This window comes from Pristis pectinata, chromosome 34, assembly GCF_009764475.1.
Source record: "Pristis pectinata isolate sPriPec2 chromosome 34, sPriPec2.1.pri, whole genome shotgun sequence".
NCBI lineage: Eukaryota > Metazoa > Chordata > Chondrichthyes > Rhinopristiformes > Pristidae > Pristis > Pristis pectinata.
The window spans coordinates 11,269,304-11,296,955 of NC_067438.1; the positions used below are offsets into that span (position 1 = coordinate 11,269,304).

Consider the following 27,652-nt stretch of genomic DNA (forward strand, 5'->3'; position numbering starts at 1 on the left):
ATGGGCCTGACAGCATTACATAAAAGGCCTCTATCAACACATTTATTGGCATCTTGTGCCCCTGCCTGCTGGAGGGCCTCCTGCTGGTGAGGTTGTGTAGGAAGCAGCAGTTGATGGGTGCCCCCAGAGTGAGGCAGGCACTTATGGATACCACCATCTATGGACACTGGCATTTTCATTTAGGTTACTGCTTGGTTCCATGCCACTTTACTGCCCTTACTGAATGTGGACAGGGTTCTGAAGCCAAAGAATCAGAATTTGACCTCAAGGTCCAGCTCCCTTTGGAAGCAGTGGTGAATTCTCCAAGAACAAATGAGTCACGGAACCTCCCCAATACTTGACATTTACATTGGGAATATTTTTTGTCATGGTCAAGCACGTTGGACATTCAGGTAGTGGATGCCCTTATGCCTCACGCATGGTTATACATTGTCAAATGAAGCCTAGATCATGGGTACAATCAAACAGTACCAGAACCTTCATAAATCTGTAATGGTCACAAATCTATAGGCTTTTAACGTTAAGGGATTGAAACAATATGGAGTCCACACAGGAAAATGGCAAAGCTGAAAGATCTTATCGAATAGTGAGCAGGTAAAGGGGACTGAATGGCCTTTTACTGCATTGCTCTTTGCAGTCTGAAGGTCTCTTGCTACGGGAAAGAAAAAGTAAAGCACTTTTCCTTGAGCAGTGAGCTTTCGCAAACAGAACCATTCAAATAAGAAAGAAATATTATGTACATTGATTAACAAATATGTTTCAATCACAGATTTAAAATCAATATTTGATCTGGCATCAACTGAGTTTTCCAAACTTCAAATATCCTTTGTGTGTAAAAGTGTTGCCAAATTACATATCTAAAGTACCGGTTCCAATTTTTAAACTATGCTTATCTTTATTGGTTTGTCCTGTTGCAGTATGATCATACCATATAAATGCATTTAGTTGTTCATATCTCGACCAATGAGGGCTAATTGGAAATGAAATATCATTAATCAATATTTTCTCCTCTAGATAAGCTGTCAGAAATTGTGATAAGGAGCAACAGAGCCCCCGGTTACATCATCCAACTCACCTGTGACGTTGCTGGAAACCCTCATAAATATGAATGGCAGAAAAATGGAGGGGAAGTCTCCGAGGATCACTGGCTCATTTATGGGAACAGAAGCCTTGTCATCCCGACAAATGAATGTGGAACGTACACCTGTATCGCTACCAATCCTGTCAGCTCTGACCAGGCAAATTACACTGTAACTCTCCCTGGTAAGCTTCATATATAGATGACATCTTGAGAATAAATTTCATGATCTTTGTGGACTTTGGAATGCAGCCTGTGTAAATTACACTGCAGCAAAGATAGTCAATAGCAGCATTAATAGAAATGTTCACTGTAACTTACAAAGGGTTTGACAGAGTGAGGAAGATGACTTCTTCTGGTTGGGAAAAGGGATCGTCAATTAGTTGTCACTCAGAGAAAGAGGATGGGCAGTCAGGAGGAATTCCTTGCTTGGGGTTGGTGGAGCCTGAGCTGTTCTGTGACAGGGATTGTGTGAGGAAGTGCCCATTGCAGCTATTTGGGGAGATCAAATTGGTTTTACAACATTGCAGTTTCCAGTCCATTTCTGATCAAAGTCTTTCTCTTGCCAGCCCACAGTTATCAACTATTATATGGTTTCGTTTAGCATCTTTTCTCTTGTAAGAATGCTGATTCACGCTGAAGTAGTTTCCCGGGTCTTCAGGTACCTGACTCAAGGGACTTCCAAACAGTGGGGCTTCAACAGTAAGTGTGGACAAGATGCTTGGATAAGGCAGCACTGGTTCTGGCAAAATCAGTCTTCCTATGGAAATTACTTTACAGCGATTGGAAATGGGGAGATTGACTTATTTTAGCTTCCCTTTTCTAGTGGTACATGGAACAATTATCACACCCTGACCACTGCTGCTTGATAAGATAAGTAAGATATCTTTATTAGTCACATGTACATCGAAACACACAGTGAAATGCATCTTTTTGCGTAGAGTGTTCTGGGAGCAGCCCGCAAGTGTCGCCACGCTTCCGGTGCCAACGTAGCATGCCCACAACTTCTTATCCTGTATGTCTTTGGAATGTGGGAGGGAACTGGATCACACGGAGGAAACCCACGCAGACACACAGGGAGAACGTACAAACTCCGTATAGACAGCGGCCAGAATTGAACCCTGGTGCTGTAATAGTGTTGAGCTAACCGCTACACTACCTGCCCTTAGGAATAGTAAAGGGAAAAAATAACTGGTGGGGGTTGTCTATAGGCCACTAAATAATAACATTACAATGGCACAGGCAATAAACCAAGAAATAGATGTAGCAGAGGATGTGGTGAGTCTACAGAGAGATATAGATAGGTTAAGTGAGTGGGCAAGGGTCTGGCAGATAGAGTACAATGTTGGTAAATGCGAGGTCATCCACTTTGGAAGGAAAAATAGAAGATCAGATTATTATTTAAATGGTGAAAGATTGCAGCATGCTGTTGTGCAGAGGCACTCGGGAGTGCTTGTGCATGAATCACAAAAGGTTGGTTTGCTGCAACTGTACAGGGGATTGGTGAGGCCGCACCTGCAGTACTGCATGCAGTTCTGGTCTCCTTACTTGAGGAAAGATATACTGGCTTTGGAGGCGGTGCAGAGGAGGTTCACCAAGTTGATTCTGGAGATGAGGGGGTTAGCCTATAGGAGAGAGTGAGTCGCCTGGGACTATACTCACTGGAATTCGGAAGAATGAGAGGAGGTCTTACAGAAACATATAAAATTATGAAAGGGATAATAAGATAGAGGCAGGAAGGCTCTGTATGTCAGCCAGAACTTGCTGCCCAGGGTTATATGGGATCAGAGACAATTTGGGCAAACAGGGATTTAGACGCTACTAGTAGAGAATGTGCAGAGAAAATAAATATCAGTATTACGGTGGGGAAAGGAGGCAGAATGGAGAATGATAACTGTCCGCCTGTTTTTTTTCAATCAACATAAATGGAAAACAAAATAAGGTGCTATAAAACAGGCTGCTGATCATTCAGTGCCCATTCTGTGTACCACAACTGATCTCCTTGACTTACCCCTATTCTGACCATTTCTTCCTCCCCACCCCATTCCCAGCCTATCCTCAATTCCCTCACCAAAAAAATTTAGACACCTGCTGGAACAATTACCTAATGTTTTCTTCTTTCTATATCTATATTTTCCTGTGCCTGACCTTCTGCACACTCAATAGATCCCCAAGTGTGGGAAAAGGTGATTCTATTCCCATCTGTTCAGGAGCATGCTTAGATTCAACCCTTGAAGAAGACTTCACTTTTGCCTGATTAATTAGTGACAAGGGATGTCATCTCTGAAATCACAAGAGGCCTCTTTTTCACCCTTGGAGCAGATTTTCACCACTTTGATTTCACTCTGATAGTATCACCATCCCTTGTAAGTAGATTGAGTACTGAAAAGATATTTATTATTCACATGTACATCGAAACACGGTGAAATGCATCTTTTTGCATTACTGAGAATGTGCTGGGGACAGTCCACAAGTGTTGTCATGCTTCCAGCGCCAATTTTGCATGCCCACAGCTCCTAACCTGTACATCTTTGGAACGTGGGAGGAAACTGGAGCACCCGGAGGAAACCCACGCGGACAAACTCCTTACAGACAGTGGTGGGAATTGAACCCAGGTCGCTGGCGATGTAATAGCCCTACGCTAACTGCTACAAGGGTGCACTGCAGTATCACCCAATGAAAACCCACTCTGTGATTCAAGGGTCACTCAGCAATTTTCCATCAACTGACAATTTGCTCACAAGACCAGATCCCAGTGGCTGAGGCACCAACAGTTCATTTTTATAGTTTCCTGAAAATCAGTGGAATGTCTTTCTGTTATTGCCTACAGTGAACCTTTCCGTTGGTGTCAGCTCTACCTCGGTTGACAGTATTCTCACCTCTGAATTGCAGGTTGGGGGTTCAGATCTCATTCTAGTCTCTTAAGCACATAATCCCAGATGATACTTGGAGCAGGACTAAAGAAGTGCTCTTTCAGAAAAAACTGCTCTCTTAGCTAAGGCCCTGTCTGCCCCTCTTGGACGGATGTAAACAATCTCATGGCACTACTTTCAGAAGAGAGAGAGAGTTCTCTCTGGTGCTCTAGAATATTTATCACTCAACCAGTATTAACAAACCTGATTCTCTGTGTTTCATTATCTTACAGATTAAACCTTGCTCTGTACAATTTGCAAGTTCCACATTGCAACAGTGATTGCATATAAGGCATTACATTGTCTAAGAACTCATTGGAATGATCAAGGTTGTGTTTTTTCTACCTATAGATAAATTCACTGAGGCCTTTTGGTGTGATGAGATGAGTGAATGTTTTAATTAATGCAGGCATCACTGAATAGGCCACATGTCCCACCCATTCTTGCTGGCATGACAACTGTTGCAGTAACCCAGTAGACAAGAGTCTTCAATCATTGTAGATTTGAAGCCATGTCGACCAGGCCCCAAGTCAGGGATACAAGCTCAGTTTCCTGACAGATGAGAAAAATGGTCTATGTTGCAAATATTGGGGCATTTATGCTAATTCTCTCTGATATACATACACACACACACACACACACACACACACACACACACACACACACACACACACATATATATATATATAATAGTGAGACTGGATTGGCTTTCCCTGATGAAAAGGAGGTTGAGGGGTGACGTTATAGAGGTTTATAAAATTAGGAGGGGCATAGATAAGATGGATCGTCACGGTCTTTTTTTTCCCAAGGTAGGGGAGTCTAAAACTAGAGGTTATAGGTTTAAGGTCAGAAGGGAAAGATTTAAAGGGGAACTGAGAGGCAAGTTTTTCAGAGGGCGGTGGGTATATGGAACAAGCTGCCAGAGGGAGCAGTAGAGACGAGTACAAGTACATTTCAAATACATTTGGACAGGTACATGGATAGGAACGGTTTAGAGGGATACGGGCCAAATGCAGGCAAATGGAACTACCTTAGAAAGACACCATGGTTGTTATGGACGAGTTGGGCTGAAGGGCCTGTTTCTGTGCTGTATAACTCTCTGACTCTATATCCTATTATGTGAATATTTTAATAGGTATTTCTGGGGCGGACTCTATAATTATTATCGCATCGATCACAGGACTGGTATCTTCTTTGGTACCTCTCAGTGGATTCTTGCTTCTATCGTGGTTGGAGAAGAAATCAAAGCAAGGTATCTGTCAAATGTTGAAAAGGTTGGGAAATTTCAGTATTCATCACCAAGAGTTGCTGGGTATCACCACCATGGATGAACTGGCTGTCCTGAAAGATAGAGCTGTCAGAATGGGTCTGAGGCAGGAGGTGTGCCAATCCACGGGAGGGAGAAACTGACTTGGCTTTGTCCTTCCCAATCTACCTGTGGCAGATACATCTGCCCACAATAGTATTGGTGGAAGTGATTGCCACACAGTCCTTGTGAAGACAAGGCTTTGCACCCTCCATCATGTTGCGTCACACTGCAAACATGCTAAATAGGATTGACTCAGAACAGATGTGGCAGCTCAAAACTGGGCATCCATGCAACATTGCGGATCGTTTTCATCAGCAGAAATGTATACCTGTATCCTTTTCATGGTCTAGCATATTCGTCACTACCATTACTACCAAACCAGGGGATCGACCCTGGTTCAATGAAGAGTACAGAATGGTATTGATGACATACACTCCAGATAGGAGTGCATGTCATCAATACCACAGGTTAAATAATATTTGGTCTCAAACTTTGCTGTATCCAGTCCAATCATCTTTCTTGATCTCATGTGAAGTGAATTGAATTGATTGGAGAATGGCCTCTGTGATGTTAGGGATCTCAGCAGGAAACTGAGATGGACCTTCATTTGACACTTCTGGCTGGCACTTCATCACTTTTAGGAACACATGATTCTGTTCCTGGCATGCTATTGCATACAGTTGCAACACTGGCATCTTCCCAACAATGTGGAAAATTGACCAGGTGATAAACAGCAGGACAATTTCAATCCAACTATTTGCTGCCCAATCAGCCCATTTGCAATAGTCAGCAAAGTGATTGAAGCTGTCATCAAAAGTGCATTAAATGGCTACTCAGCAGTAACCTATTCACTGATGCTCAGACAAGGGCAATTAGGGATGGGCAATAAATTGCCAGCTATACTCAGATCCCAAAAAATGAATAAATTCAAAGTATTTACCTTCAGGTTTTAATGTATATCTCCAAGTTATTCTTGACAAATGTTGAATTTTTAATAAAAGTACTTTCTATAGAGAAGAAGGTGAGTTAAGACCAAACAACTTTACCCAGGGCCTTTGTCCTGAGGGGTACAATAAAACTGGTATTTTTGTGTCATTGTGAAGTAGTTTCCAATTTTATTGACATAGAACAGCTGGGGAACCTCTGGCAAAACCCCAGACAGGTTCTTTTGGTTTGAATTTAATCTACCAAGTGAGTTATTAACAGAGTTGGGGATGGTGGAAGTGATTCCCTTAACTGTGATATTGTTTGAAGCGGGACCTTCCCCTAGCCCTGGCACATGGTCCTCTTTGGGTCTGGTGACAGGAGAAGGTGCGAAAAAAGGGTTGCCTACTGTTGGACCTGGTCATATACCTTGGATCTTATATATCTTTGGATAGGCAATAGAGTTTGGAGATGGGCTGCTAATTTTTGTGAATAGGTTTTTATGCAGAAGGGTGATGTCAGATTTGAAAACAGTAGGAATCGTATTTGAGGAGAGGGAACTGTTGGGATTATAGCCAATTTAGAGCTCTGGAATAGTGTTGTGATATTATCGACATGTGTTTAGAGTAGTTCCCATACTAGGCAGTGAAGAATGCTTGGTGAGGTTGGTCCAACAGAAAAAAGGAACGGAAGGAAGGTACAGAGAAACTGATGGTTTTAATCATTGAATCAGAAAAATCCAGGAGCACCTAGTATCTTATTGAAAGTGAGGTGTAGGAGGCAGAAAAGATGAATTTAATAGAGTAAAAGCTGAGGGTTAGCTTTGTATTTCTGAACAATCTTTGAGTGATCAGTGTCACCCTAAATCTTACCCGTCCAGAGTCCTTCAACATTACCAAGTCACTCAGTTGATGGTTGTTGTACATTTTATTCATATTTATAAATAGCTGTAAAGTAGGTTAAAGTGGAATTAAGCCATTTTAATGTTATTGTTCATTTCTCTGTAGCGTCTCAGAGCCTCATTATCTGTAGCATTCTGTCTTTTGTTGCTACCTTCATCACCCTCATATCCCGGATTGCGATTAAAGGTATGTGCACAGTGTTCGGCCCATATGCCTCTAAACCTTTCCTATCCATGAACCTCTCCAAATATCTTTCAAATATTGTTATTGTATCCACGTCTACCACTTCCTCTGGCAGCTCTGACATACCCACCGCACTCTCTGTGTGGGAAAACTTGCCCCTCAGATCCCCTTTAAATCCTAACCTTAAACCTATGCCCTCTAGTTTTAGATTTCCCTCCCCTGGAAGAAGACTGACCTCATGATTTTATAAACCTCCATAAGGTCACCCCCTCAGACTCCTTCGCTCCAGGGAAAACAATCCCAGTGTGTGCAAGAGTAACACGATCTTCAGTACATTGAATTCATGGATGCCATGGTAATTTTGGTCTTTAAGAAACATCCAAAATTTAAAAGCCTTCTGTCTACTCTGCATTTTGTGTCTATTCAAGCAGAAAGGAATATTTAGTAAGGAAAAGGATGATTGGTAGGAAAGTGAAGAATGCAATGAAATTACTGGGTCTATCTCCAAACCCTTGTGAGAGAATGTATGCATTCTGTCTGCTCGTGTAGAAGGCTTAGACTCTGAAAGAACTTTTAAGGGTATCCAACTCAGGCTAGAAAGACCTTTGTCAAGTTGATCAAAGCAATGTACAGGTGCAAATGTTATTCTTAATGCTTAAACCTGCCGTGCAATGAAAATTGTGTTGGTTGCCCCACATTGAATCCACACCAATGTTCCAGAAGGATAGTACCTCCCAAATCCACAACCTCACACACCAAGGACAAGAACAGCACGTGCATGGAGACACAACCACCTTCAGGTTCCTTTCCAAGTCGCTAACTATCTTGATTTGTAAATATGTCACTAGCTCTTCATTGTTGCTGAGTCTAACACCACCAGGGAGCATTTTCACCAGAAGGACTGCAGTTTTGCAAGTTCACCACCTCCTCCCAAGAGCTGCCCAGATCCAAAATGAAAAAATGAATACAAAACAAAATTAAATACATTACGAATTACCAACCACTATTGTTGAATCTTTCCTCCAGATGCTGCCTTTGTACCTGCTGTTGCTTTAGGCACTGTCTCTGCCCTGCTTTTGGTCATAATTGCACCAATTGTTATTCCGAAGTTAGGCTGCTCATTTAAAGGGAAATTCCAAGGAAAGAAAGGTAAAGAATGGTTCATGTACTGTATAAAATTTCTAGGTTTAAATATAAAACTATAACTTCCAACTTATTATATCATTTATATTTGACAGGATCTCAACCTTTTGTTGTCTTGAGTGGCTTCATTATAATCCCCATTACAATCGTTATCTTAAAGGAAGAGGTTCAGCAAAACAGTGAGTTTACTGTCAATGATTCCTGTGTCTAACGTTGCAAACAACTGCATTTACTTCTGTGTACTCAGCGTGCTTTTGTTGAATCCACAAATACTGTATGAAGTGACCACTCCATTGCTAATGTTGAGCCAGATTAATCTGTAATGGATACATTTTAATTTCAATGGATGAACAACCTTTCCCTCGATGTCAGCACAACAAAAGAGCTGATCATTGACTTCAGGGAGGGGAGCAGTGCGCACACTCCTGTTTACATCAATGGCACTGAGGTCGAGAAGGTTGAAAGCTTCAGGTTCCTAGGAAGGAACATCACCAATAGCCTGTCCTGGTCCAACCACGCAGATGCCATGGCCTAGAAAACACACCATGCCTCTACTTCCTCAGAAGGCTAAAGAAATTTGGTACGTCCCCTTTGACCCCCCACCGATTTTCATAGATGCACCATAGAGAGCATCCTATCCCGATGCATCACAGTTTGATGTGGCAACTGCTCTGCCTGAGACCACAAGAAACTGCAGAGAGTTGTGGACACAGTTCTGCACATCATGGAAACCAGCCTCCCCTCCATGGGCTCTATCTACACTTCTTGCTGCCTCGAGAAAGCAGCCAACATAGCCAAAGACCCCACCCAACCTGGACATTCTCTCTTCTCCTTCCTCCCATCGGGCAGAAGATAACAAAAGCCTGAAAGTATGTACCACCAGGCTTAAGGATGCCTTCTATCCCTCTGTTATAAGAATATTGAACGGTCCCCTAGTACAGTTAGATGGATTCTTGACCTCACAATCTACCTCATTATGGCCTTGTACCTTATTCTCTGCCTGCACTGCACTTTCTCTGTAGCTGTAGCACTTTATTCTGAATTCTGTTATTGTTTACCCTTGTACTACCTCAATGCACTGATGTGATGATCTGTATGGATGGCATGAGAAACAAGTTTTTCACTGTACCTTTGTACAGGTGACAATAATAAACCAATTTAATTTGTGTGGATGAGGCTCAAGAGGTTTTTCATCACATTGGTTCTCTTCCCACCTGCCACAACCCCGCTGTGCCCTTCAGAACTCCGTCAACAAGGTCAATCCTGATGCCATACTGTTGAATGCTGAAGACTCCCACCAGAGTAGATTCGGTCTCCTTACTCTACTCCATGCTGTTTCCAAGTGGTATTCAATGTGGAGTGTTCTGATTCATCAGCTGAGGGAGGGTAGTAGGTGGTAAACAGGAGGCTTCTTTGATCATACTTGTTGATGCCCAGAGAATTTATGGAGTCTAGAATCAATAAAGAGGACTCCCAGGGTCAGTGGCTTCCCACTATTTACCATGGTCTGCTTCCCTGGTGGGTCTGTTTGGGCAAAGATATACCCAGGCATGGTGAAAGACTCTGGGGCATTGGTTACAGGTCATGATACCCAGTACGTCCATTACTTGACTATTCTTTGGTTCAGCCTTCCCAATTTTGATATAAACACCCAGATGTTAGTGAGAGGATTCTGCATGATTGTGCTGAATGTGATATGTCTAGTGATTAGGTCTCCATGTATGTCATAACATTTCCTCCTGTGGTTTGGTGTCAATGCTCCTAAAAAAGTTCTTTGGATTGTCTTACCACAGTAAAGGTGCTAAATAAATGCTGCACTGGGAGACATTCAACTTGCTCAGTGTTTCATTGTCATATATTTTCAGATCAAAGTTGTCACACCAGTATTTTAACGTGGAGCATACCTATTGCATTATTGGCCAGCTGTGTTATTATAGTCTCTGTGTTCCTTGCAACATATCGCTGTAAGTACTGTAAGTATCAAATCATTTGCTCACTTTCACTTTCTGAAGAATTATCAGTTGTGAAAATGTTTACCTAACTATCTTGCCATTGCATTAACTTTTAAAGTAGAACAACTGTGAAGAAATTGCCTCAGCACATTACCTTCTTTTCCCTTATACCCACAGTGTAATCATAGGCATTTTGATTCCCTAGCACAGGTTGAAACATAAAGTCGGTGTTCTTGGGGTTAGCAAATGGATAAACCTGGGAGTGTTTTTATTACAAATTACACAGTCGTGTATCCTACTTTCCCTCAGGCCCACCTGTGAAGTCAGAGGCCAGCAGGAATTTCCCCAATTCCCCTTAGGCTGAAAGCCTCTCACTGGCCACAAACCCCTGACCCCAAAGGCGATGCTGCCAGCTCAGCCTGCCCCAAGGCTACGGTCACTATGACACTTGACTTCTGCCTTATTGAACTTGGATTAGGGAGTGAACAGACCGTGACCTGTAAAGATCCAGGACTGCAGGCTCCTGCTGCTGAGAATGAGGAGGGGCAAAGAGGTGAGAGGGAGGGTAGGGAAGACTCAGCTGCTTGGATTGAAAACATGGAACTGGTTTGGTTCATTCACCCTCTCCAACTGCTGATTTGGGCCAACAGTAACACCTGCTTTCTGTATTTCTCCTCCCTCTCTCTGCCCCCGCAGATGCCTTAATATTTCTGAGCCCTGCAACAATGCAAGATAAAAGTGGATCTACTTGAGTAGTCACTGCAAGGAGATTTTGAGTAATATACTTAACGTTAATGAAAGACTTGCAACCCATCACCAGCTTCTCACCTCTAGCTTTTGACCCCCAGCCCCAGTTTGCTATGTTCTTTTAACCTTGGCACACTTAAGTACCAACCAGCAAGCCCTGACCAACATGGGGCAAAGTATCTGCTTGATCACCGTCACCTGCCCCACATCAATCACAACCACTGATCTGTGGTCATTGCCCTTCCCTCACTGACTGTATATTCCATAGATGCTGTATTACTGGAAACAATTAAATTAAGCTGAATCTGCAGCAGGACAAGGTAAGGGATGTGTGGATTCTGGGAGGACGAGCAAATAGATACTTTCCACCCATAACCACTCTTACGACAAAACAAAGTAAAAGAAAATTCCCATGATCATCATCTTGGTAGAGTGGACATATGTAACTGGGGCTCATGTTGGTCAAGAGAGAAAAACTCATTGAGGACATATATCAGAATTTGTCCACATATTGATATTATATATTTGAAAATTGTGTACAGCATTGACAGAATGTTTGATATGACTCATGACTGTGTGGCCAGATTCTGCTCTAACTCTATCTACAAGTTTGCAGATGATACCCCCGTAGTAGACCATATCTCAAACAACGATGAGTCGGAATACAGGAAGGAGATAGAGAGCTTAGTGGAATGGTGTCATGACAACAACCTTTCCCTCAATGTCAACAAAACAAAAGAGCTGGTCATTGACTTCAGGCAAGGGGGCGGTGTACGTGCACCCGTCTACATCAACGGTGCTGAGGTCGAGAGGGTTGAGAGCTTCAAGTTCCTGGGAGTGAACATCACCAGTAGTCTGTCCTGGTCAAATCACATAGATGCCATGGCTAAGAAAGCTCATTAGTGCCTCCACTTCCTCAGAGGAGGCTAAAGAAATTTGGTATGTCCCCTTTGACACTCACCAACTTTAATCGATGCATCATAGAAAGCATCCTATCTGGATGCATCACGGCTTGGTACGGCAACTGCTCTGCCCAGGACCGCAAGAAACTGCAGAGAGTTGTGGACACAGCCCAGCACATCACAGAAACCAGCCTGCCCTCCTTGGACTCTCGTCTTTACCTCTCATTGCCTTGGTGAAGCAGCCAGCATAATCAAAGACCCCACCCACCCAGGACATTCTCTCTTCTCTCTTCTTCCATCAGGTAGAAGATACAAGAGCCTGAGGGCACATACCACCAGGCTTAAGGCCAGCTGCTATCCCACTGTGATAATACTATTGAACGGTTCTATTATACGATGGGATGGACTCTGACCTCACCATCTACCTTGTTGTGATGTTGCACCTTATTGCACTGCACTTTCTCTGTAGCTGTGACACTTTACTCTGTACTGTTATTGTTTTTACCTGTACTGCCTCAATGTAACTGCACTGTATAATGAATTGACCTGTAGGATCGGTATGCAAGACAAGTTTTTCACTGTACCTTGGTACAAGTGACAATAATATACCAATACCAATATGAAGCTCTGCTGGAAACTAACATACAGAAAATAACACCTATGAATTAGAATATCAAGGAAAATATTATTATTCCAGAAGTGCCTCGCATTTGGGAAAGAAGTGTTTCTGTCCTGGCACAATGAAAGGCTATTTCCATATTCTCTGCTCTCTTGAGCCCTGGAATTTATACCTAAATACATTCACAGGCCACATGAGTATAATTTCACAATACACCCAATGAAATCAGCCCCACAAAGATTATTTATGGACAATATGAGTAAAACGACTTTTCCATTGATGGTTTAGCCCTCTCCTAATGTCTGCTGTCCATTCCTCTGAGTATACCTATGTTCAATCACAATTATAGGGAAACCACACTGACATGGACCAAAGTATAAGAAAGAATTAGTCAATTAGTCAAGTCAGAGAAAGAATGGCAGGGTGAAGGAACCATGGGTGACATGAGAGTTAGAACATCTAGTTAGGGGGAAGAAGGCAGCATACATAAGGTGTAGGCAGCAAGGATCAGATAGGGCTCATGAGGAATATAGGGTAGCAAGGAAGGACCTTAAGAAGGGGCCAAGGAGAGCAAGAAGGGGACATGAAAAGGCCTTGGTCAGTAGGGTTAAGGAAAGCCCCAAGGCATTTTTCACTCATGTGAAGAGCAGAAGGTAGACGAGAGTAAAGGTAGGACCGATTAGAGACAAAGGTGGGAAGCTGTGGAGGTGGGTGAGGTCCTCAATGAATACTTCTCTTCAGTATTCACCAGGGAGATGGGCCTTGATGATGCTGAGGATAATGTTGGTAAGGTTAATGTTCTAGAGCATATGGATATCAAGAGAGAGGATGTGTAGGAGCTGTTAGAAAATATTAGGACAGATAAGTCTCCGGGGCCTGACGGAATATTCCCCAGGCAGCTCCGAGAGGCGAGGGAGGAGATTGCTGAACCGTTGGCTAGGATCTTTGAGTCCTCGTTGTCCACGGGAATGGTACCGGAGGAATGGAGGGTGGCAAATGTTGTCCCCTTATTCAAAAAAGGTAGTAGGGATAGTCCAAGGAATTATAGACTAGTGAGCCTTACATCTGTGGTGGGCAAGCTGTTGGAAAGGATTTTTAGAGATAGGATCTATGAGCATTTAGAGAATCATGGTCTGATCAGGGACAGCCAGCATGGCTTTCTGAAGGTCAGATAGTGTCTCACAAGCCTGATAGTGTTCTTTGAGGAGGTGACCAGGCGGATTAATGAGGGTAGTGCAGTAGATGTGGTCTGCATGGATTTTAGTAAGGCGTTTGACAAGGTTCCGCATGGTAGGCTTCTTCAGAAGGTCAGAGGGCATGGGATCCAGGCAAGCTTGGCTGTGTGGATTCAGAATTGGCTTGCCTGTAGAAAGCAGTGGGTTGTGGTGGAGGGAGTGCATTCAGATTGGAGGGCTGTGACTAGTGGTGTCCCACAAGGATCGGTTCTGGGACCTCTACTTTTCGTGATTTTTTTTTAATGACAGATGAGGGGGTGGAAGGGTGGGTTGGCAAGCTTGCAGATGACACAAAGGTTGGTGGTGTTGTGGACAGTGTGGAGGATTGTCGAAGATTGCAGAGGGACATTGATAGGATGCAGAGCTGGGCTAAGAAGTGGCAGATGGAGTTCAATCTGGAGAAGTGTGAGGTGGTACACTTTGGAAGGACAAACTCCAAGGAGGAGTACAAAGTTAATGGCAGGATTCTGGGTAGTGTGGAGGAGCAGATGGATCTGGGGGTTCATATCGACAGATCCCCGAAAGTTGCCTCACAGGTGGATAGGGTAGTTAGGAAAGCTTATGGGATATTATCATTCATAAGTTGAGGGATCGAGTTTAAGAACCGCAAGGTAATGATGCAGCTCCACAAAACTCTGTTTAGACCACACTTGGAGTACTTTGTCCAGTTCTGGTCACCTTATTGTAGGAAGGATGTGGACGCTTTGGAAAAGGTGCAGAGGAGATTTACCAGGATGCTGCCTGGTTTGGAGAATATGGATTATGAGGAGAGACTGAGGGAGCTAGGGCTTTACTCCTTGGAGAGAAGTAGGATGAGAGGAGACATGATAGAGGTGTACAAAATATTAAGAGAAATAGATAGAGTAGACAGCCAGTGCCTCTTTCCCAGGACACCAATGCTCAATACAAGAGGGCATGGCTTTAAAGTAATGGGTGGGAAGTTCAAGGGAGATATCAGAGGAAGGTTTTTTACCAAGAGAGTGGTTGGGGCATGGAATGTGCTGCCTGGGGCGGTGGTGGAGGCAGGTACATTGGTTAAATTCATGAAATTGCTAGATGAGCATATGGAGGAATTGCAAATAGAGGGATATGTGGTAGGAAGGGGTTAAATAGTCTTAGGTGAGGTTTAAAGGTCAGCACAACATTGTGGGCTGAAGGGCCTGTATTGTGCTGTACTGTTCCATGATTCTATGAATTGTGACTTTTCCACAGAAAATGGTGATGAGAAACAATATTCTCTTAACTATCTGTGATTTATAAAGATTCATTTTATTTGTTACAGACAGAAATGAAGATAGAAGCATTGAAGTAAAACAGCAGGTATGTTATATTCTAAACTTCTGCAGTTGTCTGGAACACTTATAAGGCTAGTTTAACGTGTATTTATGCAAACTAGAAGGAATGTTGGCTTCAGTGGGGAGGGGTGGATTTGGGGATTCAATTCCATTGCACGTGCACCATATGTTTGATAATTTAACAGTTTCTAAAATCCATTGTTTCATAGAATGGTTACAATGCAAAAGGAGCCATTTAGCCCATTAGATTTATGACAGGTTTATTACTGAAATCCCATTAGTTTCATTCCACTGCTCTTTCCCCCTCAGACCTGCAAATTATTTTCTCTCAATTGCCTGAATTATTCACTTCTGAAGGCCTTGATTGATTCAGATTAGACCACCCCTACAAGCAGTGAGTTCCAAATTATAATCATACTGTGCAAAAAATCACTTGCCATTTGTATCTTTTACCCATCTGTGCTTCCTGGCCCTTGAACCATCTGCTGAGGGTAACAGCTGTCCTCCATTTAACCTAACTAGGTCAGTCATGACCTTGTATACCTGTCTCAAATGTATTCTCAGCTTACTCTGCTCCAATGAGAATAATGGCAGTTCACCATCTAACCTTATACCTGAAATACCTCATTCGTGGAATCATTGAGAAAATACTTTTTATATCCTCTCTAGGACCTCAGAGTTCCTGAAATGGACACATGGGTCCAGTTGTAGTCTATCAGTTAGCCGGAATCAATATAACATCCCTACCTTTGTAATCTATGCTTTTAGTTATGAATACCGGGATCCCATATCCTTTGCTAACGACTATCTCAACATACTCTGGCACTTTCACATATGCTCCATTAGCCTTTCTGTTCCTGCATATCCTTTAGAATTGTGCCATTTAGTTATATTGTGTCTCCACATCATTTATGCCAAAGTGCATTATTTCACACTTCCTTGCATTGAATTTCATCTGCCACTTGTCTGCCTATCTATATTTTCCTGGAATCTATTAAATTCCTCATCATTGTTTGGCACACTTTCAAGCATTATCATTCATAAATTTGGAAATATTAGCCTCCACATCCTCGTCTATATCATTGATTTTATCAGTTAGAAAAGTGGTCCCAGCAGTAACCCCTGTCGAACACAAATGTCTACCATGCTACTAGTCTGAACAACAACTGTTTACCACAAATCTCTGTTTTTTGTCCTTAAATCGATTTCTTCCCCATTCTGTTATGATCTTTTAATTTCATGGGCCTTAATTTTGCTAACCAATGTTTTGCTTGTTTCTGAAAATCCGTGCAGATTATATCTTTTGTCTCCCTTTCTTGAAGCATTTGCTTTCATTAGGTTACCTCCCCACAGTGCATCTGGTTATAAGGATCATTGTAAACCTCCCACCATCTGTTTTGTCCATTTCACCGTTCCTGTTTTTCTGTTCAGTAGGGTTTTCTGCTGCTGGTGTTTGGGTGGAGACATCTGATCATTGCATGTAACAAGTATGCTTTGTTCATTTTAGGATAATGAAGACTTATAAGATTTCAGTATTGTTGACGTGGAGCTGGATGCTGCACCTTATTCTCTTCAGACTATTTAAAATGGGCATGACAGATCTCATTTTTTGGACTTGAATGCCAGTGGAAAAATTTTGTCCATCAATACAGCAAATACTTGCCTTCACTCCTATAGACTGGACACTGCTATTTGAAACACATTATTACAGCCCTCTGTATGATTTCAGCATGTATTCCTTCAATGCACTGCTGAGACACAATAGTTGGTAGGTCTGATACAAGAAACAGTCTCACCAGACCAAGAGTTTCTGACCAAAGTATTGATCCTTGAAGTGGGCAAGCAGCCCTTTAACACTGTGCTGGAGTTTGATGTGAACAGAAAATCAGTGGAGCACCAATTATAAGACTTACATTTGACCATTGCCTTTTGGTGAACTTTTAGACAAGGATACACAAGAGACTACAGATGCTGGAATCTGGAGCAAAAAAGGAAACTGCGGGAGGAATGGAATAGCCTAAATTTCGGGTTCAGGTCCTGCATCAGGGCTGAGAGTGTAGAGATAAGATAGCTAGAATGTAGAAGTGAAAGGGAGGTATGAGACACGGGCTGGTAGGTAATAGTTGATACCAAATAAGGAAGGGAGGATAGGCAGGTGGAACCAGGAGGGGAAGGGTAAAAAGTCCAGGTGACGGGGGGAGAGAAGGGATGGAAAAGGTAACAAGGGGAGAGGGAACTGGGGTGGATTGGTGGAAGTGGGAAAGGAACACGGGGTGTGAATTACCTGAAATTGGAAAATTACATATTTATACCGTGATATAAACCTGATTCTGATTCATTGAGATATAAACTCCCGAAGTGGAGTATGAGGTGTTGTTCTTGTTGGATTAGGGTCCAGGTTGCTGTTTTCTTGTCGTTTTACACTTGCTTATTTGTTTGTATGACCACCTGTTTGTATATATTTTTAGACTGGTTTGCAGAATAAAGGGAGAGCACGAGCACAAATTCTTTGTTACTTTGCCTTTACTTGCTGTTCCCTGTTTTTGCTTGATGTCACATGCTGACACTGCCTGACTGTACACTCTCTGATGAACACCTAATAAAAGAATGGCAGTGTGCATAAGACTGGTGCCTCAATCTCAACTTCCAAAGAACCTTTTGGTTAACATCATATCCAGATCTAACAACTTGGCATAGTCGGCAGGATAGTTGAGAGGTTGAAGGATAGTGGAGAACCCCAGGCGAGATGGAAAGTTTCAATGCGTGCATTCAACAGGAGGTAAGACTCTCCTTGCTGTCCTAATCATTAGAGAAGCACCTCATTTTTACCTCAGTACACTATTTAAAGGAAGTCTAAGAGTGAAGTTAAAACCCAGGGATGCAGTGGAGAAAGATTTGGGGAGTGGTGCCAGAATAGGTTTGGAACAAAGACTGCTCCACACAGCCAACAAAAGGTCGGTCAAGACTTGGGTCCATGCAAGTGTCCATGGCTACACCTTTGATTCGCAAAAAGTAGGGGGAATCAAAAGGGAAGTAGTTCATGGCAATCACAAGTTCTGCCAGATAGTTTCTGCCAGAGTATTAGCAGAGGGCATAGATCTATGTTCTCAAAAGAGACGGAGAGCCCCAAGGCCTTCCTGATGGGGGATGGAAGTGTATAGGGACTAGACGTCCAGGCTGTAAGGAGCCAGGGAATTGAAAAGTTGTTAAAATGATGGAGAGGGTGCAAAGGTGTCCCAGATGTAGGTGGGAAAGGACTGGACAAGGGGGAACAAGAGAGAGTCGAAGTATGAGGAGATACGTTCAGTGGGGCAGGAGCAGGCAAAAACAATGGCCTGATGGTCATTGGTGGGGCCATGGTCAAGGGGTAGGTATGAGCTGCGTTCTGGCCTCTTCAAGGTAGCAGTCAGTCCACCAGACTATAACAGCACCGCCCTCACCTGCAGGTTTGACTGTGAGGTTGGGATTGGTGCAGAGAGAGTGGAGAGCAGTATGTTTAGAGGGGCTGAGGCTGGAGTGGGTGAGGGGATGGAGAAGTCAAGACAGTTAATGTCACATCTGCAGCTGGAAATGAAAAGGTCGAGAAAGGGTAAAAGGCCAGAAGGGGGTGTCCAAGGGGCAGAGCAGTGTTGGAGAGGGGAGAAGGGGTCATCAGTGGGGGCGGGGGGGGGGGGGGGGAGGGGTTAAGGACTCCTTACCAAAGAAATAGGCACGGAGGCAGAGGTGATGGAAGAGCTCAGCGTCATGGCAGGCCCGGAACTGGTTGACATATGGGCGCAGGGGTACAAAGGTGAGGTCTCTGCTGAGGACAGACCACTCTGCGTCAGAGGGGATGGTAAAGACATGGCAGGGGTTGGAGCCAGGGTCAGGTGCAGGATCAGAAGAGGGCAGTGGGGTGGAGGTGGGGGGGGGGTGAGGTGGTGGGGGGAAGGGGTCTTTGAGGAGAGTGGAGGGCAAGGGGTTGAGGGTGGGATATGAGATCAGGGGTGGGTGGGGGATTGTGATGTGATCGATAGCGGGGACGAGCAGCGGGAACTGTAAGGAACCAAGGGCTTTTAAATGAGCTTTTAACGTATGCTGGAAACTGAAGTAAATCTTCTGCCTTTTTTCTCCGCAGGAGATCTGTGATGCAGCTGTCACCAAGATTTGGATATTGCTCCACCAACTCAACTTTTTTTTCCCCCAACAACCGTTAAAAATAATCAGCCACAAAATTATCACTAGAGTCAAATCAACCTTTTAGAATCATGAGCAACATGCACAAAATGCTGGAGGAACTCAGCAGGTCAGGCAACATCTATGAACAGAAATAAACAGTCGATGTTTGAAGTTTGAGTGTGTTGCTGCAGTATCTGCAAATCTCACCTTTCTCAAGCTTTCCGCACTGCAAGATACTTGGTGTAAATGAAATAACATCCTGTTTTAATCATTGACTGGTTTGCTAAATCAACTAATTCATTGTCTTGCAATAAACAGATAGAAGTGATACATTCCAAGGAGAGATGTGTGATTTATATATTACATGTGTGACTTATACATTACAAAGTAAGGAAATTAAGGGAAAGTTTGGCAACCAAGAGCTCCAAATAAGATGATCTCACAACTTAAACGTTTAGCTGCTGTGGCTGAGCCCTCCCCCAACCTTCCCCCCACTTCCCCCCCCCTCCCCCACCCACCACCCAAACCCAGTTACTCTGGATACAGTCTCCTTATTTTGTCCCATTCCCTTGTTCAATGTCTCAGGCCTGCAGGAATTATCGGAGGTCTCATTATGGAGTACATTGTTCCTTTTCAAGCACCAGTGAGTCTTGTTCATGTCATCCTCACAGGACAGGGCCTGCTGACTTTGTCAATTTCACTAAAAAGAAACTGCTGCTGTTTTATGTTTGTGAGTTAACCCTGTTTATCTAAAGTTTCCCCTCAAGGTTGAACACAGAGAATAGGTGTAAAAGGCAACTGCCAACCTCCACCACCCAGGGTAAAGGGAGCGTGGAAAGTGGCGTTGAGGCCAAAACTGGATCAGCTGTGATCTTACTGAATGGCAGAACAGGCTTGAAGGGATGAAGGATGAGGTTACGGAATACCTAGAGGTGCAAGGTAAGATAGGTCCAAGTCAACATGGTTTCGTGAAGGGAAGATCCTGCCTGACCAACCTATTGGAATTTTTTGAGGAAATCTCAGATAGGGTGGATAAGGGAGAAGTAGTAGATGTTGTGTATTTAGACGTTCAAAAGGCCTTCAACAAGGTGCCGCTCAAGAGACTGATTAATAAGATGAGAGGTCATGGAATTACAGGTAGGATAACAGAATGGGTGGAGCATTGGCTGGTTGGCAGAAAGCAAAGGGTGGGAATAAAAGGATCCTGTTCCGGTTGGCTACCCGGTTACCAGTGGTGTTCCGCAGGGGTCGGTGTTGGGGCCGCTTCTTTTTACCCTATACATTAACAATTTGGATGATGGAGTAAATGGTTTTGTGGCTAAGCTTTCAGATGACACCAAGATAGGTGGAGGAGTAGGGAGTATTGAGGAGACAGGAAGGTTGCAGAGACACCTAGATAGTTTAGGAGAATGGGCAAGGAAATGGCAGATGAGATTCAATGTTGAGAAATGTGCAGTTGTACACTTTGGAAACAGAAATAAACGGGCAGATTATTATCTAGAAGGGGAGAAAATTCAAAGTACAGAAGTACAAGGGACTTGGGGGTACTCGTGCAGGATACCCTAAAGGTTAACCACCAGGTCGAATCGGCGGTAAGGAAAGCGAATGCTATGTTGGCATTCATTTCGAGAGGTATAGTCTATAAAAGCAAGGAAGTGTTGATGAGGCTCTACGGGGCACCAGTGAGGCCTCATTTGGAATACTGTGCACAGTTTTGGGCCCCATATCTTAGGAAGGATGTGCTGATGTTGGAGAGGGTTCAGAGGAGATTTACGAGGATGATTCCCGGAATGAAAGGGCTTACATATGATGAGTGTTTGTTGGCTCTTGGACTGTACTCACAGGAGTTCAGAAGAATGAGAGGGGACCTCATAGAAACATTTAAAACATTGAAAGGACTGGACAGAGTAGATGGGGCAAAGCTGTTTCCCTTGGTGGGTGAGTCCAGGACCACAGGGCACAATCTTAGAATTAGAGGGTACAGGTTTAAAATAGAGATGAGGAGAAATTTCTTTAGCCAGAGGATAGTGAATTTATGGAATTCCTTGCCACGTACAGCAGTGGAGGCCAGATCATTGGAGGCGTTTAAGGAAGAGATAGATAGATATCTAATCAGTCAAGGTATCAAGGGATATGGGGATAAGGCCAGAAATTGGGGTCAGAAGAGTTTATTTTTCTGCTCATGGAGCAGACTCCCCCTCCCCCCATTTCTCATTTCTTTTTTCTTTTTCCCCTTTTCTTTGGAGCAGACTCGATGGGCCAAATGGCCCACTTCTGCTCCCTTGTCTTGTGATCTTGTGACATATTCCTGCTCTCATTTCTTATTAAATACTATCTGAAAGTCCCAGTAACCCATATCGATGGTTCCCTTCACATATTCTACCTATTCACACCCTCAAAAACAGATTTGTCAAGTACTTTTTCCCTCTCATAAATCTATGTTCATTTTGACCAATCCTGTTACTACTAGCTAGGTGCCCTGTCACCATTTCTTGAATAATTCACTCTAACATTTACCCAACCACTAATGTCAGGGTAATGGTACAGAGCTACACACTTTCTTTTTCCATTCTAAAACAGTGGGGATACATTTGCCACCTTCCAATCTGCAAAATCCTTTCTAAAGTAAATGGAATTTTGGGAAATGGCAAACAGAGTGTTCAGTCTCAGGGACTTGGTCGACTTTCAGTCCAATCAATTTCTGTGTATTTTCCTTTCTTTCAGTTAATAATTTACTCTACAGCCATTGTTCCCCTCTATTTCGGGGAGGCTTTCTGTGTCCTCTTTCCTGAACAACAGCTAAAATATTTGTTTTATTTCTTTTCCAAGTATAATTTAGAACAGAACAGTACGCACACTACGGGCCCTTCGGCCTATCATGTTGTGCCGACCTATATAAACCTACTCCACGATCAACCCGACCCAACCCTCCTACACAGCCCATAACCCTCCATTTTTCTTACATCCCATGCGTCTATCAAGATTCTTATAAATGTTCCTATTGTTTCAGCCTCTACCACACCCCTCCCCACCCCGGCAGTGCATTCCAGGCACCCACTACTCTGTGTAAAAAAAAAACTACCTCCGACATCTCCCCCAAACATCCCTCCACTCACCTTAAACAGATGTCCTTTTGTATTGGCCATTGCTGCCCTGGGAAAAAACTGCTGGCTCTCCGCTCTATGTCTCCCTTAATCTTATACACCTCTATCAAGACACCTCTCATCCTCCTTTGCTCCAAAGAGAAAAGCCCTAGCTCGCTCAGCCTTTCCTCATAAGACATGTTCTCTAATCCAAGCAGCATCCTTGTAAATCTGCTCTGCACCCTCTCTAAAGCTTCCACATCCATCCCATAATGAGACAACCAGAACTGAACACAACTGAATTCTCCATCTACTACCACCCTCTGCCTTCTGTGGGCAAGCCAATTCAGAATCCACACAGCCAAGTTTCCATGGATCCCATGCCTCGTGACTTTTTGGATGAGCTTACCATGTGGGGAAGGTTATCAAATGCCTTACAAAAATCCATATACTGTACATCACATCCACTGCTCTACCTACATCAATTTGTTTGTCACCTCCTAGAAAAATTCAATTAGGCTCATGAGGCATGACCTGCCCGTCACAAAGCCATGCTGACTATCCCTAACAAAACTATACTTCTCCAAATTGTCATATATCCTGTCCCTAAGAATCCTCTCCATTTGTTTGCTCACCACTGACAAATCACTGGTCTATAATTACCTCGAACAACGTAACAACGCTTGCCATCCTCCAATCCTCTGGCCAGGGAGGATGCAAAGATCATCGTCATCGCCCCAGCAATCTCTTCCCTCGCTTCCCATAGTAACCTGGGGTATATCCCATCTGGCCCCAGGGACTTATCTATCCTAATATTTTTTCAGAAGCTCCAACACTGCCTCTTTCTTAACCTCAACATGCTCCAGCATATTAGACTGCTCTATACTGTGCGCACATTCATCAAAGTTCCTGTCCCTGATGAACACTGAAGCAAAGTATTCATTAAGGACCTCCCCGACCTCCTCGACCTCCTCTGCCTCGAGGCACATTCCCCACCACCCCCCGTCACCGAGTGGTCCTACTCTTGCTTGAGTCATCCTCCTGCTCTTCATGCATGTGTAGAATGCCTTGGGATTTTCCTTAATCCTACTCACCAAGGCCTTCTCATGTCCCCTTCTAAGCACTTTCCTGGCTAGCTTACAACTCTCAAGAGCCCTGTCAGATGTTTGCTTCCTAAACCTTAAGTATGCTTCCTCTTGACTAAATATTCCACCTCTCTTGTCAACCATGGTTCCTTCACCCGACCTATCTCAGTGGGATAAACTTATCAGAGCCCCTCACAAGTGGCCCCAAAACAACCTCCACATTTCTGCTGTGCATTTCCCTGAGAACATCTGTTCCCAATTTAGGCTCCCAAGTTCCTGCTTAATACCATCATAATTAGCCCTCGCCCAATTAAGTACTTTCCCATATCGTCTGCTCCTATCCTTGTCCATGGCTTTGCTAAAGGTCGGGGAGTTATGGTCACTATCTCTGAAATGCTTGCTCACCGAGAGGGTCTGTCACCTGACCAGGTTCATTGCCTAGTACTTGATCCAACATGGCCTTTCCCTCTCTAGTGGCCTGTCCATATACTGTGTCACGAATCCTTCCTGTACACACCTCACAAATTCTGCCCCATCTAAACCTTTTGCACTAAGGAGGTATCAATCAATACTAGGGAAGTTGAAGTCACCCATGACAACAACCCTGTTAATTTTGCACCTTTCCAACATCTGCCTACTTATCTGCTCCTCAGTGTCCAGGTTGCTGTTGGGGGCCTATAGAATACTCCCAATAGAGTGATTGCTTCCTTCCTATTTCTGACTTCCACCACATGACTCAGTAGACGATTCCCTCCACAACATCCTCCCTCCCTTTCTGCAGCTGTGATACTAGCCTTGATTAGCAATGCCACCTGCTCCCCACCCCATCTTTTACCTTCCTTCCTATCTCTTTAGAAACATCTAAACCCCGGAACATCAAGCAGCCAACCCTGCCCTTGTGACAGCCAAGTCTCTGTAATGGCCACAACATCGTAATTCCATGGTCTCAGTTCATCACCCTTATTCTTAATACTCCTGTCTCAGTCTGTAAAGGACCCACATTTAGTTAGCTACTCTTTTCCATTTTTATACATCTTTGGCTATTTTAGCAGTCTGATTTTGATCCTTCTTGCTCAACTATTCTTGTATTTCTTCGTCCTTCTGAGCTGAATTCTAAAAATTTTCCAGTCCTCCCACAAATCTATCTCCATCTCTCCAGCCACACATTTATCTCTGCCATCCTCCTCTTTCTACTCTCACTGTTGTGTGACACAGGAAGTAATCCAGAGACTGCTACCTTTGGGGTCCTACTTCTCAATCTCTTCCTTAACTCCCTAAAACCCACCTACAAGAACACACCCATTTCTCTACCTATGGCAGTGGCACCAATGTAAGATTTCCTTATTAGTCACATGTACATCCAAACACACAGTGAAATGCATCTTTTACATAGTGTTCTGGGGGCAGCCCACAAATGTCGACACGCTTCCGGTGCCAACATAGAATGCCCACAACTTCCTAACCCGTATGTCTGTGGAATGTGGGGGGAGACCGGAGCACCCGGAGGAAACCCACGCAGGCACGGGGAGAGTGTACAAACTTCTTACAGACAGCGGCCAGAATTGAACCCGGGTGGCTGGCGCTGTAATAGTGTTACGTTAACCGCTGCACTACCGTGCCTGCCCACAACTACTGATTGTTCACTTTTCCAGAATTTTACACAGCTGCTCAGCGCTATCCTTAACTTCAGAGCCGGGGATGCCACAACCCTCTCCTCTCTACATTTAGGAGGCTAAATGCAGATTGGGTACCCAGTTTGCTTAACAGTCTGCCAGGGTAACCCTGAGCTTCAAACACCTGGTTGTTTTACCCCTGCCCTCCCACTCCACTCCCCACTCTGACCTCTCTCCTACTCTGGTGCCCCAAATAATCTCAAGAAACAGCACCTCACCTTCCAGACTCAATGAAGAGTTTAGTGATTTCACATACCAGCCTTCTCATTTTGTGTCAGTACTGGCCAATTCTGATGAAAGGCCATCGACCTGTAATATTAACTCTAGGTTTTTCTCCTCTCTCCACAGACACTGCCTGACCCGCTGGGTATTTCAGCATTCTCTTTCTTCCATCTTTCCCAAAACTGCTGTGTTCTGTATCTCACCTTCCAGCATTATTTTTTTCCTCCATAATCACACACACACAAGACCAGGCCTTTCCCCCCACCACATTTTTTCTCTACTTTATATGCTTCAGCATCTCCTTCTGTTAATCTATTCCAGACAGATCAGCTGTGATTAACAGGTATTCACCACCCTCTTGCAGCTAGCACCAACACACGTTATCGTTCAGTCTCTTTTGGTCTCCCACTCGATCACAAGATATTCCCTGTTCTCTCCACTTTTTCTGTAACTCAAAGCATGTTTAGAACATAGAACAGTACAGCACAGGAACAGGCCCTTTGCCCCACTATGTTGTGCTGAACTAATTAAGCTACTAATTAAATGACTAATTAAACTAATCCCTTCTGCCTGCACAATGTCCATATTCCTCCATTCTCTGCACATCCAGGTGCCTATCTAAGAGCCTCTGAAATGCCTCTGTTGTATCTGCCTCCATCACCACCACCCCTGGCAGCCTGTTCCAGGCACCCACCGCTCTCTGTGTAAATAAACTTTTCCCACACATCTCGTTTGAACTTTCCCCCTCTCACCCTAAATGAATGGCCTCTAGTATTAGACATTTGGACCCTGAGGAAAGTTCCTGCTGCCTATCTCTGCCACTCATAAACAAGAACTTCTATCAGGAATGTTTTTTTTAATTTTCAGTGTTCTGATGAAAGGTCATCAAACTGAAATGTTAACTGTTTAAACTCCCCTCTCCACAGATGCTGCCTGACCTGCTGGTATTTCTAGCACTTCTGTTTTTATTTCAGGTTGATAGCATCTGCAGTTTTTTTTTGTTTTTCAGTTTAGACAATATACCATCCTGGAACATGACCACAAAATCCCCCTAACCATAGAATTCCCCTGATAACTGTGCTCCCTTCTCATGCAGTTGAGCTTATCTGGTGCTCTGGAATTGACTTTGGCTGCATACTGTTGGAGAAATCTCAACCCCCATCAGTACTCAGAAATGAATACTGTTCTCTTCTAATTTATTCATTTCCTGGGGGTTGTGTCTGGGTAGAGTTGTTTAAGATCAGGACCAGTCTGAATAGTGGGATCTACAGCAGTGAAGCACCCCGGCGATGGTTACTGCTGAGAATGAGGAATGGACATTTGAAAAAGATACAAGACTAGCACTTACTGACCACCTCTAACTGCTCTTGTGAGGGTGGTGACCACCTTCTTCGTCCGCAGCGGTCTTACTGGTAAGGTACTCCAATAATACTGTTGGGGAGGGAGTTCTAGGATTTAGACCCAGCAACAATGAAGGACTGCAGTTAGGATAGTGTGCGAGTTGTATCTGCTGACCTTGTCCTTGGTGGAAGTGGTTGGCACTTTGCCTGTGCTGTTGGGGCAAGTAATCGCAGTGTATCTTATAACAGTACACTCTACAGATACTGGGCCCCTGTGGTGGTTGAATGAATATCTAGGGTAGTGGATGGGATGCCGGACAAGTGGGAGGCTTTGGCCTGGATGGTGTGCAGCTTCTTGAACATTATCGGAGCTGCATTCACCCCCACTTCTCAGTCGTGGAGAGACACGGCACAGAAACAGGTTGGTTGGTGGCCTGCCTGCTGAGTCCATGCCAACCATCAACCGCTCATTGACTTCATGGTGAAGGAAGGTCATTGATGAAGTAGCTGAAGGTGGTTGGACCCACTGCCCTGTGGAACTCCCGCAGTGATGTCCTGGGACAGGGATGATTGGCCTCCAATCATCACAACTGTCTTCTCTTGTGCAAGGTATGACTGCAGTGCAGACCCTTTGGTTCTTCAGTTTAGCCAGGTGCCTTGATGCTGTGGTTAGTCAAATGCTGCTCGGTGTAGAACACAGAGCAGTACGGCACAGGAACAGGCCCTTCGGCCCACGACATCTGATGGTGCCCAACATAATGCCAAATTACATTAAATCTCTTCTGTCTGTACATGATCCATATCCTTACATTCCCTGCATTTTCATGTGTCTAAGAGTCTCTTAAACACCACAGCCGTATCTGCTTCCACTACAACTGCTGACAGCACAT

General features: G+C 43.9%; 1 protein-coding gene across 1 annotated transcript in view; it reads left to right on the forward strand.

Annotated features, from left to right (window-relative positions):
* LOC127585943 (uncharacterized) overlaps positions 1-16,751 on the forward strand; it is a 68,022-nt gene extending 51,271 nt beyond the window's left edge. The window contains exons 4-11 of the mRNA XM_052043699.1: positions 1,015-1,263; positions 5,126-5,242; positions 7,231-7,311; positions 8,335-8,457; positions 8,547-8,630; positions 10,317-10,415; positions 15,189-15,226; positions 16,709-16,751. Of these exons, the coding sequence (XP_051899659.1) occupies positions 1,015-1,263; positions 5,126-5,242; positions 7,231-7,311; positions 8,335-8,457; positions 8,547-8,630; positions 10,317-10,415; positions 15,189-15,226; positions 16,709-16,726 (809 nt within the window). The 3' untranslated portion in view covers positions 16,727-16,751. The remainder of the gene's footprint in view (positions 1-1,014; positions 1,264-5,125; positions 5,243-7,230; positions 7,312-8,334; positions 8,458-8,546; positions 8,631-10,316; positions 10,416-15,188; positions 15,227-16,708) is intronic.
* The last annotated feature ends 10,901 nt before the right edge of the window (positions 16,752-27,652 follow it).